We start from the raw sequence: 15,352 nt of genomic DNA on the forward strand, positions 1-15,352 counted from the left end.
CAGTCTAATGATCCCCAGGCTCTAGCCAACCACCTGAGCCTGAAATAAAATTGAGGATGGGTCATGAGTGTTAAAGCAATGACACCGACAAACCCTGCTCGCTCCAAGACCAAACTGAACTATTCAAGATGATATCTAGATCATTTCAAAGGGTTCACAAACATTTTCCCACAGCTGTATCTTCCAGCTCTTTGTGGCATCTATAGCAATACATTTGTGAGCTCGTTCTGTATTATCACAATCATACCAGACAACAAAATGCTTCCATTCATGGCTCATAATCTCATTCTTCACTCTTCAACAAACAAGCCATTATAAAAAACCCTTAAGCGTGAAGGACACTGTATAAATAATTCTATCTAGATCTCTTGGCTCAGGCTATTATCTCATTTTGCTGGGTAACTGATCTTCCACATTTAACCCATCTGTGGCAATGAGCATACACACACATACACACACACAGTGGAACGCTGCCATCCTCATTGCCCTGGAGGTGGTTGGATTTAAGTGTCTTGCTCAAGGGCATCTCAGCCATGGATTGAGGGAGATATTTGCTGTTCCTTCTCTCCCAACACCCCTAATTCTCCTGCTGGTCATGGGAATCAAACCAGTGATCTTCCATTAGGCCACTACTGCTCACCCGTTTGTGCCCACCTCACAAACTTAAACAAGACAACAGTCTGTTTTTGCCTAAACACTCTAGTTAAATATTCCTTTTAGGGACTCTAAGACCTCCAGAAACATCTAGAAAGCAAAGCATTGCAGCAATCCAAACAACATTTAATTTATCCATATCATGCCATGCTGAACTTGCCTGTAGTTTGTAGGTGGTACAGGGGTGTTCAGGTAACTTTGCCCATATAAGCATTGTCACATGCATTAAACAATGGTAGTAAAATGGTTGATACAAATGTAAAGAAGACACAAACATTTTAATAAGTTGTTTTTAAATGTGTACTCAGCAAGTAGGGGAATATCATTGTTGGTTAATGAATCAATTTATGCTACAGAGTGGCCCCCCTGTATAAAAAATGCCTAGTACAAAATCTCTGATAAATTTAGGCCACTAGGTATGAGTATAATGGCTGATTACATCCATCCATCCATCCATTATCTGTAAGCGTTGTTCCAGTTCAGTGTCACGGTGGGTCCAGAGCCTACCTGGAATCATTGGGCGCAAGGCGGGGAATACACCCTGGAGGGGGCACCAGTCCATCACAGGGCAACACACACTCACACATTCACTCACACAGACGGACACTTTCGAGTCACCAATCCACCTGCAACGTGTGTTTTTGGACTGTGGGAGGAAACCGGAGCACCCGGAGGAAACCCACGCGGACACGGGGAGAACACACCAACTCCTGACAGACAGTCACCCGGAGCGGGACTCAAACCCACAACCTCCAGGTCCCTGGAGCACCTTGCCGCCATGCTGTGTATATCATGAAGGAAAATTTGCTGCAGTAAATGAGATCCAATGATAACACATTCAAGTCAAGTTGGTTTTGTCTCTATAAACTTTAATTGAGAAGAATGGCTTGAATGACTCATGGGTTAGGCTTTATCTACATCGTCTCTGACCAAGAGAGCTTGCCATTCAGGCTGAACAGACATTTTATTGACTGACAGAGGCAGATCAGAAGAAGCTGAGTTACATGAGTCACCTTGATCGCAAATGAGTAGCTATGGTGTGCTAATGCAACTGGAACGAACCATCCATTTCCAGATCATGCATCTCAGGGTGTACCATTTCACTTCCAAGTAATTGTAGATTGCAAAAGTTAAAGGCATTCATGCATTTGGCAATTTTTTTTCCTTTTTTTTTATGTTCGCATTGATGATCCTGTTGCCTGAAGGAGACTGGGAAAGAGAAAGCACTTTGTGGTGGTCGCTGAATATTTCTCACAAAATGTTGAAGCAATGGCTACAATTCACACATATTTAAGGAGGCCGTGACCATCTGAGGGGTCAAAATGCTATAATAGTAATAAAGCAATTAAAAATATAAAATATAAAAATTATACTCTTCATTTAGCTGTTAGAACAGAGATGCACTTTGCTCAATATTGTGCATTCTTACGTACTCCTTAGTAGACATTTTGATCTTCAGATGGGAGGATTCCTTGAATATGCGTGTATAAATATCAAAACGCAGCATTTTTTTAATAAACAAAAATATTGTCAAATAAGTAACATATTAAACAAAATAATAAAACAAGACGTCTGGTCATATCTGTGGACAGATGTGAGAAAAAGGTGAACCTTTGAGATTAGGTGTAGGTTTGCAACAAACAAATATAAGTGTTCCAACAATGATCAGATCTTCATTTAATTTATAACGAATAAAATCAGATTGTTCACATCATCATTCCATATCTTAATGAAGCTGAAACCCTAACACAATATGGGAATTGATGGAATTTTATGAAAACCTCTAGGATTTCATAATGCCCTTCACACCAGAATTTGTTTGGTTTAGTCTGCTCCAGACAGAGCTATAGATAAATGTGGAACGAGATGTCCTGAAAGAGCAGTGAAAGGGTTTGCAATAGACTGACTAATCTGGAAAAAAAGAAAAAAGTCCACTTTGAAAAAACTGCACTGCTGTTGAACACAACTGAATGTCTTAAGTTCCAGTGAAGGAAACCACTGCTTTCAAAATATCACTGCTTCCTGCTTCAGGTTTACTAAAACACATTAAGAGGATAGATTTCTTTTATTCCAGAATATACCTGGCATTATGTCTGTAGAAACAAATCACTGAATATGTGGTTCCTGAGTGGACATACCATCAAAATACTTCACCAGCTTGATTGCTGTTAGTGTGGCTGAGAGGCAAAAAATATCTATGGGCCTTGCTCTCTCTGGGTGGGTAAGATGAACCTCCCTCTCCATGTCTCACTCAGCAAGATGCTAGCTCATGTGAATATCTGTCAGTGAACAGAATTGGGCAGTATGTGTTCTACTCTCCAAGTGCATTGACCAACAATGGTGTTGCATTCACAGCAGGTCAAAAAGAATCATTGGCACTTTCCAAATCTCAGAGGAGGTGTTAGCTGGTGTTCACCTCCCTGATGTTTTATCATTGTCTGCCTGAGGGGGACATAACTAGTTGCTGAACTGAGAGAGTTAACAAAAATATGAGAGAAAATAATCACACTAAAGAAGAAATACTGATCACCAACACCACAGCTACAGCTGTGAAACATGGTGGAGGACGTAGAATGATGTTAGGACACTTTCAATTAAACACTTTATGAATTGTAACTACTGTTTATTAAAGATATGGAACAATAACATTTTGTGCATTTTTTTGTTAAATACAAATGCATTTATTTATTGTTATTATTATTATTTAAATGAAGATCATTTTACGTCTTAGCGTGTTGACTTTAAGTCATGGAGAACCAGCGTCCAGCACAGTCTAATGATCCCCAGGCTCTAGCCAACCACCTGAGCCTGAAATAAAATTGAGGATGGGTCATGAGTGTTAAAGCAATGACACCGACAAACCCTGCTCGCTCCAAGACCAAACTGAACTATTCAAGATGATATCTAGATCATTTCAAAGGGTTCACAAACATTTTCCCACAGCTGTATCTTCCAGCTCTTTGTGGCATCTATAGCAATACATTTGTGAGCTCGTTCTGTATTATCACAATCATACCAGACAACAAAATGCTTCCATTCATGGCTCATAATCTCATTCTTCACTCTTCAACAAACAAGCCATTATAAAAAACCCTTAAGCGTGAAGGACACTGTATAAATAAACAAACGGTAAATGACTAATGAAACTATTTTTACATTTTAAAATGTAATGCTTGTATTTCTTTCGTTTTTGCACCTCACTGATGATATTGTTAGGATAAAAGCTCGAAGCAAATGAGGTAAAGAAATGGGTCAGAAAATGAAATGTCAACATTCTTTACAAAGCACCTGTAACAGACAGAGCTTCCAATGATACAGTCAAAACAAAGGCTTTTCCTTTGTGAGCCAATTCAGCCTCGGTTTGGCTCATGGTTAGAGGATGAGTATGAAGGACATTGGTTGAAATTTTAAAGCACTACAGTAACACTGCCTGGACCTGAATTCACAGAGCTTCTCATGACAAGAGTGAAGGTTGAGCTTCAGCTTTCACCAGAACTCCTCACTCTTATTCAGAAATACTTTGAGAATATAGCCCCTGGCCTGCCACAGTGGATATTGCCATAGTCTACACACATACATATACACACATATACACGTGTGTTTGTGTGTGTGTGTGAGTCATGTTTGTGTTCAAAACCATGGATAAGATATGTTTACTACACATATATTACACATACAAACACAATATTACTCCTCGGTACAGAATTTCAGAAATGGTGATGATAAATTTACAAATTTATTTGACCCCGGATGATCCCTCATTTAGATCCCAGAGGCTACATGCACACATCTCATTTCCAGCTGTTCATTTACTCTTGTTTAAGGGCTCTGAAATCTCTTTATGTAAAATAATCTTTTATTAGAGATATGTTAATATAAGCAAAGAAATAATATATTGAAATATATTAAGAGATTATAAATTATTGCATATACATATTCTAGCTTGAAATAAATTGCTATATCATCTGTTATCTGTCACCTTAATTAGAGCATTGAGTCCACGTAGTAGGATAGGAGTTTGCTTTGACTGTATCCATTAAAGGAGGGATGTGCTTTAGTTTGAAATGAAAAAAAAAGAAAAAAAAAAAAAAAACGGGAGTGCCACTGATTTGCAAACTACATATAAAACAATTATCAAATTCTCTTGCACCAATCTTTCATCAAGTCACTTGCAGGAAAGAGATGTAACTTCCAACATCCCACTGATTTATTAGCCTTTATGATTGGTGCCTCAGATTGAGTATCCAATCAGATCCAGACAGAAACTAAACCCACCCTTAAACATTTGTCTCAAACTGTGAAATGCAGACATCACTCTTTCTTCACCACAAGAAGCGCAAGAGTAAAAGATCAGGGTAAGAGATATTGTAAGGCATACTGAACAAGAGAGAACTCCTTTGATGCATTTCCATGTTTATAATCTCAATTCTGAAAGCAGGGTATCCTCCATGTCCTTGTACTTTACTGATTTCTATAGTGTCTTTTCTTCCCACGAAGCTTATTCCTGGCTGGGAATAATCATGGGTGTGCTTCAGCGTTTGTGGAGTAAGAGTCCTGTAAGGCGTCATCCTGTCAGAGTCCTCTTCACTGTAGGAGTGAAGGCAGAGGAAGGATGGCGCTACATTCAGAGTGCTACACTGAGCACTGCAACCAGGAGCAGGACACAGACGCTGAGAGACTGAGCCACCGAAGCACCTCCACCTATACACGTGCACACACACACACACAAACACACACACAAAAGCAAGAGGACAGTAGCGAAGTTAGTACATGCAAGTCATCATTACAGGACTAAGGACCTGATTCAATTAGGAATTATCTCCCACAAACATCAAAATAGCACTGATAGCCTACAGTAATGTGCAAAAGTGGAAAACTGATCTAAATTCAATTAGACTCCTGACTAACACCTCATAGAGCATAAACCTCTTGTCTTAATTAAAATGTGCAGCTTTGAGAAACAAAGACAGGAAACACTCAAGTTCAACTCAATTCTCTCGATACCACTTTGAGAAGACAATATGACACTATGGATCTGAAAGGTTTGTAGCTGTCAAGAAGCCATAACAGAAAAAATGAAACATAAAAAAAGAATAAAATCAAACCAGGTACAATAAACATAAAAAAAATACAAAAGCATGTCTCCATTATTTTACTAAAAGTTTTTATATTTTAATTTTATTTTCTCCTGTTTTTTCCAAAAACTGAAAAAAATAATGACTATTTAGAATTTAAATTAAATTAAATGAAATTAAACAAATGTAAAATGATCCCTAAGTATCGCATGGTTCTGTCTATAACTGTGTGAAACCACATACTACACAAGACTAGCCATAGCACAGATGTCACAGGTTTGCCGTTTCATGTTTTCCTGCTTTGGTTTTGTTTTGTCCTGGTCTCTGTCTTAGTCCCACCTTGTTATCAGTGTCTCCTTTGTGGTCCTGCCCTCTCGTCATTCTTCCCAGTTGTTTCTTGTCTGTGTTCTTGTATTAAGCCCCTTGTTTCAGTGTAGTCTTTGGTGGGCATTTCATATCCTTGCTTTTTGTTCTTCTGGTTGTTCATGTGTTTCAAGTTCCTGGTGTTTTCAGTGTGTATTCTGTTTATCTTTCCTCTCTCTGCTCTTGTTGCTCCTATCCCAGTTCCCAGGTCTTTGTATACATTCTGTGTGTTAGCCTTAGCTCTCTGTTAGCCCTGGCTCTTTATCTTAGTCCTAGCTCTGTGTGTTTAGTGTCCTTTGCTCCTTCTGAGTTTAGTGTCAGTTTTCTGTTTATCCTTGTAGCTCTGTGTAGCTCTGTTTTACTCTTTTGTTCATTCCGGTGTTTGTTTGTTTGTTAGCATTTACCCCTGTCCTAGTTTCGTCCTGCTTGGTCATTCCCTTGTTCGTCTCAGTTATTCTTTGTGTAATTCTACTGTTTCTTCTTGTTTCAGTCTAGTTATTACTCTATATATTTAACGTAGTTATCTTTCTCTAGCTGTGTTAATATCTCTTTCCAGTCTAATCCCTTGTAACTGTTCTTTGCTTTGGTCATTCCTTGTTTTTCTCAGTTTGCATTTGCGTCCGCCTCCATACCATCCACTCATTGTTAGTACGTACGCTATTGTAAAAGGGGAAAAACTGCACTCAAGATGAGGCTCATCTATCATTATAATGTATTCTCTGGCCTTTCTTTCTCCTTTAGCCTGTCTCCACCTGTTCGTGGCCACAGGTTTCTGACACTGACTAATGACTGCACATCCACCTCACTATGGATGTGAGCCACATAAATGCTCACATGAAAGAAAGGGGGGAAAATGCCTCTTTACACATCTAGCCCTGGTCTGGAGTCTTCAGCATTACATTGTATTCAGTTTCATCCTTGTGAAAACATGCAACACCATCAGTGTCATATTTTCATCTTCACCTTAATGGTCAGAAATAATAAAATGTATTGGTGACATCAAAGCCAGACGTTTCAGTCTGATGCACATTGGAGCTCTGGTCATCCCAGGAAGGAAAGAAAAACCTGGAGCTTATTTCTTAAAAAAAACTGCATGTAAAAGAAATTAAAATCGTACCTGAGATGCGCACTTGTGCCACAGCTCCATCTCCACCCTCACTGTGTGCTCTCACCTCCACCAGGTAATCGCCGTCCTTGGGCATGGGCACATCTATAAAGAGCTTGCTTGTGGTGTAAAGTGTCCCAGTACTTTGACCCTCTTGCCTGTAAAGAACCTGAAATTGCATGTAGGAATACACTTAAATGTTTAGTTACATGAAGGCCATGTGGCTTCCACAGTGATCAAAATGTGAATCAGCAAGTTTAGCCGCATGTTGAATTTTAAGATTACAGTAAATAATATAGTGATATATATCATAGCAATGCCTATATAAGGAATTTATAATATTCTTATGCAATACTACATAAGATGAAGTGCTACACAATAATACACTGAGCACTGAGTGTAATATTGTGGTTAAACCACACATTAATTTTGATAATTATTATTGGTGGCAACGGTTACAACAGTGAAATGATGAAAATTGAAAATTTTGCTGTATATAAAATCTCATCAAGATGGGAACAATAGGGCCTCATTATAGATTAAAATATGGCAATGACATATCCAAATGAAAAAACATTTTTTTTGAAAAAACTGTTTTTACAAAAAAGCAATGTGTTAACATACAATATTTAATGTGGAAAGGAATTATCTAATCTCTGTTTTAAATAAGAGGGAATATTTCAGTTCTTTCATCTTTCTCATGATGTTAGGACAACTTTGATTGTGGCTGTTATTTTTTTCACAGCTGGTAAGCATTACTAACTAAAACATGAATAAGAATGATTCTCACATATGTACTAGCTCTCTCAGAATGACTCTCAGCCAAACACATTGTGAATCTGTATTTAACTGTTGTATGATAAATGATAATGGACCACGCTACAAGATTCTCACATCACAGATGCACTTTTTTATTTTAATTTCTCTCTCTCATCACATTAAACATTAAGAGAGTATCATGGTGAAACAGCAGCACTGTTTTGTAGAAAATCTATTTATTTGCAGTAAAGTGCCCTGACTGTGTTGAAACACACCTTATAACACTGCACTTTTGACTCATTGGCTAAAGATTCCACCTGCTCCCAGGCGATGTTGAGTAATGTCCCACTGGTATTCTTCTTGGTGCTGATAATTTTTGGACGCTGACTTGGAGCTGAGTGAAAAGGAAAGTCATAAGAACAAAATGTGAATGTGGTCAGAAAAAGAAACTGAAAGTTGATTTTAGCAAGTGTGGTTATATTCCCAGTTTAATCTCTGATATGTGTGTTGTACGTCACATGTCTGTTGTCTCTATATGCAAATACCAGAAACAACACTGACAGGTTCTGTGAGTTTGTATCACATGTATCATAATAATTGAAACAAAATAATGTCTTATGTATTGAATATTAATGGTTATACACAATTTAATATACAGTGTGACTGCATAAATACATTTTTCAGTGTGTCCTTTAAGCTAACACACAGCTGGCATGGTTTAATAAATGTGTAGTGCTTACGAGACTTCTTTGTGTGGATCTCATGTTGTTTGCTGAATTGTCCATAACCTGCACCATTGAATGCACGCACTTCAATGATGTAATGCGAGTTAGGCTTCATGTTGTCAAGGCGTATGTGGTCCTCTTTGCTGGAGACACGCTGTGCTGATTCCTCAGTCTCCATCGACTTCCTCCAGTACCTTACCTGCCACCAGTCAGATACAAGACACTAAATATTAAACAGTTATTGTGACTTAAAAACATGGGTTATTTTGTGTAATGTGAAGGTTCAATGACATGGCTATTCCCAGCTAATGTCACTAGTAGCTCATCACACACGGAGTATTTTTGCATCAGAAAGCCTGCCATGATAAACCAACACATGACGTAAAAATAAAATATGTTCAGTGCAGGCACCATGAACAAGTTTATGTTATTGATTTATATTTCACAACTACTTCATCATGACCTCACACACACACACACACACACACACACACACACACACACACACACACTCATATTCTAGTGCACTAGAGGCAGTGAACACGCACCCAGAGACAGTGGGCAGCAATCTCCAGAGCCCAGGGAACAGATGGGGTTTGGGTGCCTTGCTCAAGGGCCCCTCAGATGTGGATTAGAGGGAGGAGGACAGTGCTGTTCCTTCACTCCCATCACCCCCAATTTTTTTGAGGAGATCAAAGCAACAACCTTACAGTCCTAGGCCTGCTTCTCTAACCATTAGGCCATGGCTGCCCTGAGATTAAAAACTGACCATATCATCTGATATTATAGAGTTGGTTATTTTCTGTTAAAAATTGTACTAATAATGGACATTTAATCTTGTAAATAAAAAACGCACAGTAATGTTCACGCAATACTCACCTGATAGCCCTCTACTGTCTGCTGTGAGGCTAATTTCCATGATACAAAAGCCTCTGTCGATGATAAAGTTCGAGCCTCTGTAATAGTGGGAGCTTCTGAGGGCACTGAATAAAAACAAACAACAAACATCAAAATGTCCAACATGTTCAAACACTCATCTACTGGTGCTTTAGTAGGATCAGGTGCTGATGCTGGATGATAAATTTGGAATTACAAAAGCAACTCTAAATCATCCTAAAGCCTCTGGATACTGATCCATCACTGACCCATATCCTGCCCTACATCTGCAGTACATGGCCACCTCTCTTCTTGTGCTCACACTTTGGGCTCAGCCCCAAGGAAGTGTCAGTATTCAGCTGCCCTCCCACTAACATCGCAGTGGGTTACCAGGGCGACAGTGCTTTGAGATGCAGGAGAGAATGTCAGGCAGAATGGTGTCCTGGCTGTCTTTCAGTGTATGTTAATAAGTGGGTTAAAAGTCTGGAATATCCGCAGCTGGAATTATCAGCTTAATGTCAGCGTTACAGTGATCTGAGTAAATGCCAAGACTAGACAAGAGGGGAGCCTCCTAATCACAGGGACTTAGGATTTGGGAGAGACGAGAATGTTGAATACAAGGATGAATGATTACACTGCTCTGAGTGCAGCTGTGGTGGAGGTTTAAAAATCAAAGAAGGAATGAACAGAAATTAGCATCCCTTCATACAGAGGCTTTTCAAATACTTCAACTCTCAAATATACTTATTAATGTGACAAGAACTGAAAGGAAATTCAACACACCACCCTATATTCTGGGACCACCAGACAATCCACGCTTTTGATATGTCACGGTGCAAAGACCTGAGTTAGAGTGAAATTATAAACAGTCTTGGAGCTGTAAGGAAAGATTTAAGAACCACTCATCTACACTACTCCATTTAGAGTTGCAAATGTGGCAATCTGGTTTGACTGATAACTCATCATAATTAGTCAGCCGTTAATCCTAAAGCAACACTAGGTAGGATTTTGTATTTTTGCTCCTAGGCCCCCTGCAGCTGCAGAGTGAAATTCACTTTCACAGCAATGTCCTGAAATCAAGGGGGAATGGGATGGAGCAGAGTGGCTTCCTAACCTCCTCCAAATTACACAGTGCATTTTCTGCAGTTCTGAGCCCAGATTAGCAACAACAGGGGCTATTACAGGTTAATGGGGCATCAAAATGATTTTGAAGCTGTATTTTTAAGGCAAAATACTACCTAGGATTCCTTTAACCAACCAGCCTAAGGATGTGCCCCATCAAAATATCAATTCTAAAATGGGCAGTTCTGAAATCTGACTGTAAAATAGTTTATATTCATTCATACGTGTAACACACCCTGGAGGGGGCGCCAGTCCGTCACAGGGTGACACACACTCACATTCAGTCACACACTCGCTCCTATTGACACTTTTGAGTCGCCAATCCACCTACCAACTTGTGTTTTTTGAATGTGGGAGGAAACCGGAGCAACCAGAGTAAAGCCACACGGACACGGGGAGAACACACCAACTCCTCACAGACAGTCACCCGGAGCGGGACTTGAACCCATAACCTCCGGGTCCCTGGAGCTGTGTGACTGCAACACTACCTGCTGCACCACCGTACAGCCTTTTATATAAACAAACATATTTAATTAAAAAAAGACCCTATTATGGACAGTGATTGTGTTTGGCACAAATGTGCAAATACATTACATTTCCTAAAGCTGTATTAAACACACCCTACAATCCATTTTTTTTTGAGGAACTTAAAACTGTTCATGTATACATGACTAAAAACTAAAAAGGGCAACCAAATGAATGAAATATAAAATATGGGCGACTTAAATTTCTACATTCCAAAATTCCAAACTGTGTATCTACTTCTCAGTACAAACCTAGGATAAGAACAAGACAATCCCAAGTCTTGCTCTAGTTTTGACCCAATGTACCTCAGTGGACCTTAACTGTCATTGTCATCCTTTTTGTCCTTTGGTGAAACACCTGTGTGTGCTGCCTTCACACCGCCATGTGGTCAGAGACCACAGCCAAATTAGTTATCATCCTCTTGAAATGTGCATCTGAACACCACTCTTTTTAAATTTGAACTGCATTTATTTTAATTTTCTGTTGTGCCTTCATATAATATAGAGAGTGTTGTTTTATGTGAAAATGAACTGATATATCAAACTGAATTTACACTTTTTTTTGGTAGGGCAATGATATGAGATAATGATATATATTCCCCATTGGTATGCATCATTAATTCAGCTCTGTTAGAAAGTTTGCAGAAAAATCATAACACTGGTTTGAACATATCGTTACATAAGGAATGACAGCCTTTTCCCTTTGAATCACAAAACGAGATACCCACCATCCTGAGCAGAGTATATGGTAGCAACGAGGCTGAAGGGTCCCTCTCCTTTACTGTTGAAGGCTTTTACTTTCACTTCAAACTTCGTGGCAGGAGGGATGGAGGAGTCTTTGTGAACGTATTGTTTGGCCTTGGGGTCAGCCACCGTCACTTTACGCCACTCTGTTCCATTCTCAGGCTTAAATGCAATGATGTAACCAAAGTTGCTGCCATAGAAGTACTGCGGCTGCACAGGCTGAGGACACAGCATAAATCACTTCAAAAATAATATATATTCAACAAAAGCAAAAAAGAAAAGAAAGCAATACCTACCTTCCATGTGATGGTCAGCTCTCTACTCGTTCCCCCACCCCCGCCTACATCTGAGGGTGCCACCACAGGATCTAAAAAAGAGAGGAATGTGAGACTTTGCATTTCTAAAAAGCTTCTATAAACTGCAGGGAACACGAAGAGTGCCAAACAATATAAACCTTTGTCTAGTTTTACAGCAGCAGATACATTTCATCAAGCCAGCATCCAAGCCAGTTCAATCCCTCAGATATTTAAAGTGAAAATATTAACTAAACTCTTTAGGGTTTCTCCAAACAGAATGTTAAATATGGACGTTTCTTATTGTTCTCATTATCAATTTAGCACATCTCGAAATATAAAATAATGTAAGCAAACAAGAAGTACCAATTCAAATCTGAGCTGGATTTAAACCAAAAATGAAGGGAAAAAAATAGTAACACATAATAAACATTCAGCCACCTAAGCTTTTTTAAAACTACAGTACATTCAACCTTAACTTGTACAGTTCTGCCTCCCAAGCTTCTCACAGTCATTTTCTGTCCCACATTAAATGGCACAGCAGTTATGTTCTGGCATTCAAACATCGTATTTTAATGTTCTGAGCTCCCATAATTGGCGCAGCAGTTACATTCAAGTGCATATGCACAAGGATTTAACTGCTGTACCTTTTAATGTTGAGCAGATTTTAAATTTGAATGAAAACAAAAGGAATTACAAAGCCTTGTATTTTCTTAGTTATACTTTGCACTTTTATTTCTGCCTTTGTTTTTCCATGTTCTGGGTATCAATCAGAATATTGATTATCAGGTTATTCTTGATAATCCATATAAGAATTATTCTGAAGGTCTTGGTAAAAACGGTGCAACATGTTGTACATGGCGACTATGCTGCTGCTACCTGCATCTCTGCTGAGTGCCATACGAGGGCGCCAGAAACAAACATTGTTTATTATCACTATTTATTCATTCACCTTCTGTAACCACTTCATCCTTATCAGGGTCCAGAGACAAACAGGAATATTCTGAGCCCATCCAGGAACTAACACTGGACAGGGCACCAGTGAATTAACGTAATCACTATTCAAGCCGGTTACAGAGAATGAATGAATGAATGGATGAATGAATGAACAAATGAATCTGCATAGTTTTTATGGTCAGACTGACCTAAATTGAAAACCTTTGAACATTAATGGTTGTAGAAGTTTCTGCATATTTCTAACAATAAAGGATAACATTGATAAAATGAGATTCAGGAACACACTTGCGTCTTCGGTTCTGGTTTTGGGTGAGGGGTCACTAGGCTCTCCTGTACCCAGAGTGTTTGTGGCAATGACCCGAAACTCGTATTCAGTCCAGGGGATCAGGTTCACTACTGTGGCCTTCTCTGCATTGCCTTCGACATTAGGAGGTGCTGGGAACATAAGAATGAAAGCACTGAGCATACACTTCATACACTTTACACTGAGCTCAAGAACAAATTCCAAACGTTTAGTGGTATTAAGAACTACAGTTAAGATTTTATGACCTCAAAAGTATACAGTATAAGAATTCAGACACACAAACTGACATGTTTGCCAGTGAATTCAGCTACTTTATGCTGTTGTGTAGTTATGCTCAATGCAAGCCAAGGGCTGTGGAGCAGTGGAACTGTGTTCTCTGGATAGGTGTCTTCAGGATGATTTGGAGTAATGTTTGTAATCCGGATATAATAATCCAGCATCAGAACTGACCACATTAAGGCTTTTTGTGGCTGAATTAGGGCTGGACAATAATTCAGTACCAATATATATCGTAATATAAAGTGTTTCAATAACAATAATATGATTTTTAAACACGTTCAATATTATTTACAACATCTGTCACTGACTGACGGATTTTATGCTGTTCGTATCGACCAAAATGAAGCATTCCGACATCTGATGTAAGGCCCGCTCTGGAGAGTGGAGGCTGTTACTGCAGCAATGGCGGAACATAGTCCTTAAACTACCCTTGTTTCCAGAAATGTTGTAAAAGTAGGTGTCTAAAATCCTTTGGACAAACAATGTATAATAAACAGGGCACAAAGTAGATCACAGTGCCCTTCTTTGGCCTTTGCAGAAAAAGTTAGCCAGGTCAGCTTTATTCTTATATTACTACTGGAAAGAAAAATACTTTATCTACATAAAAAACCTTCCTGTAAAAAAAATTTCCAAGGTCTTAAGATTCTCTCAATATACAAAACTAAAAACAGTAAATAAACAGGAAATGGTGAAAAACCAATTGGGATTTTCAAAACTGGTCTCAGTTATAATGCTGTACTCACAGGTAACGGCATCTTTCCAGTCCTCCTCTGGAGATCTGGTCTCTCTGTACTGGATGGTGTATTTGGAGATGGGGCTAAGGTTATCTGACCCCTGACTCCAGAGCAACTTCACAGACTTCGGTCCATACTCCTCCACCCGCACCCCTCCAGGAGGTCCAGGAGGCCCTTAGAATAGTAAGAAAGAGAAACTGCTGACCACATCTGGCTTTCTGCTGCACTGCCTTCACTGATTAGTTAAATGGTCTGGATTTGGGTATTTCCCATTTCACTCAATACCTCTACTTCCTGAAAAAAAATTACAGTTTGAGAATATGTCTGCTCTGTACTCTCCACTTCAAATCCTACTCTTTAGCACAAGCAATTAAATAATGACAGGTAGTGAGGACTTTATGCTTGAGGTTCCAAGTATATTACCCACTTCCTATAAATATTTTCCTTATATTATATCTGAGCAAGCCATTGGTTTTGGCCTCAACCATTCTTAAATCCCTGTAAATCCACCCTGAGCATTTCGTGGAAAGTTTCGCCGTCTATTAGTTCTCTGTTTATTTTCTTTGGTGCAGTTTCAGTCTCTCTATCCACAGAAGTGAAAATAAATAAAATGGTAGAAAAGGTTGACTGTGAGCACTCGCTCAGGAACCTAAACTCAGAGAAAGAAAGAGAGAACAGCCAGCAAGAACAGCAGTGTTAGTCAGGGTCAGTGGATGTAACATAGTCATGGGTTATAACATTTAATGTAAAAAGCAACATTATAATGTTATTTTAATTACAAGTATTAGGTTTTTGGTGAATAAGGCCACCATCTAATATGAAACATATAATTTAGGGA

At 39.0% G+C, this 15,352-nt stretch overlaps 1 protein-coding gene across 3 annotated transcripts in view; it reads right to left on the minus strand.

The window, feature by feature from the left end:
* Positions 1-1,185: 1,185 nt before the first annotated feature.
* The window catches only part of cntn1a (contactin 1a), an 82,302-nt gene continuing 68,135 nt past the window's right edge, over positions 1,186-15,352 (minus strand). For all 3 annotated transcript variants that reach the window (XM_066667304.1, XM_066667305.1, XM_066667307.1), the window contains 9 exons: positions 14,524-14,688; positions 13,483-13,632; positions 12,244-12,314; positions 11,932-12,166; positions 9,561-9,664; positions 8,697-8,880; positions 8,232-8,350; positions 7,210-7,366; positions 1,186-5,355 (listed from right to left, as the gene is read on the minus strand). In XM_066667304.1, the coding sequence (XP_066523401.1) occupies positions 5,279-5,355; positions 7,210-7,366; positions 8,232-8,350; positions 8,697-8,880; positions 9,561-9,664; positions 11,932-12,166; positions 12,244-12,314; positions 13,483-13,632; positions 14,524-14,688 (1,262 nt within the window). In that variant the 3' untranslated portion in view covers positions 1,186-5,278. The remainder of the gene's footprint in view (positions 5,356-7,209; positions 7,367-8,231; positions 8,351-8,696; positions 8,881-9,560; positions 9,665-11,931; positions 12,167-12,243; positions 12,315-13,482; positions 13,633-14,523; positions 14,689-15,352) is intronic.

The sequence above is a fragment of the Hoplias malabaricus genome, chromosome 4 (genome assembly GCF_029633855.1).
Source record: "Hoplias malabaricus isolate fHopMal1 chromosome 4, fHopMal1.hap1, whole genome shotgun sequence".
Taxonomy (NCBI): domain Eukaryota; kingdom Metazoa; phylum Chordata; class Actinopteri; order Characiformes; family Erythrinidae; genus Hoplias; species Hoplias malabaricus.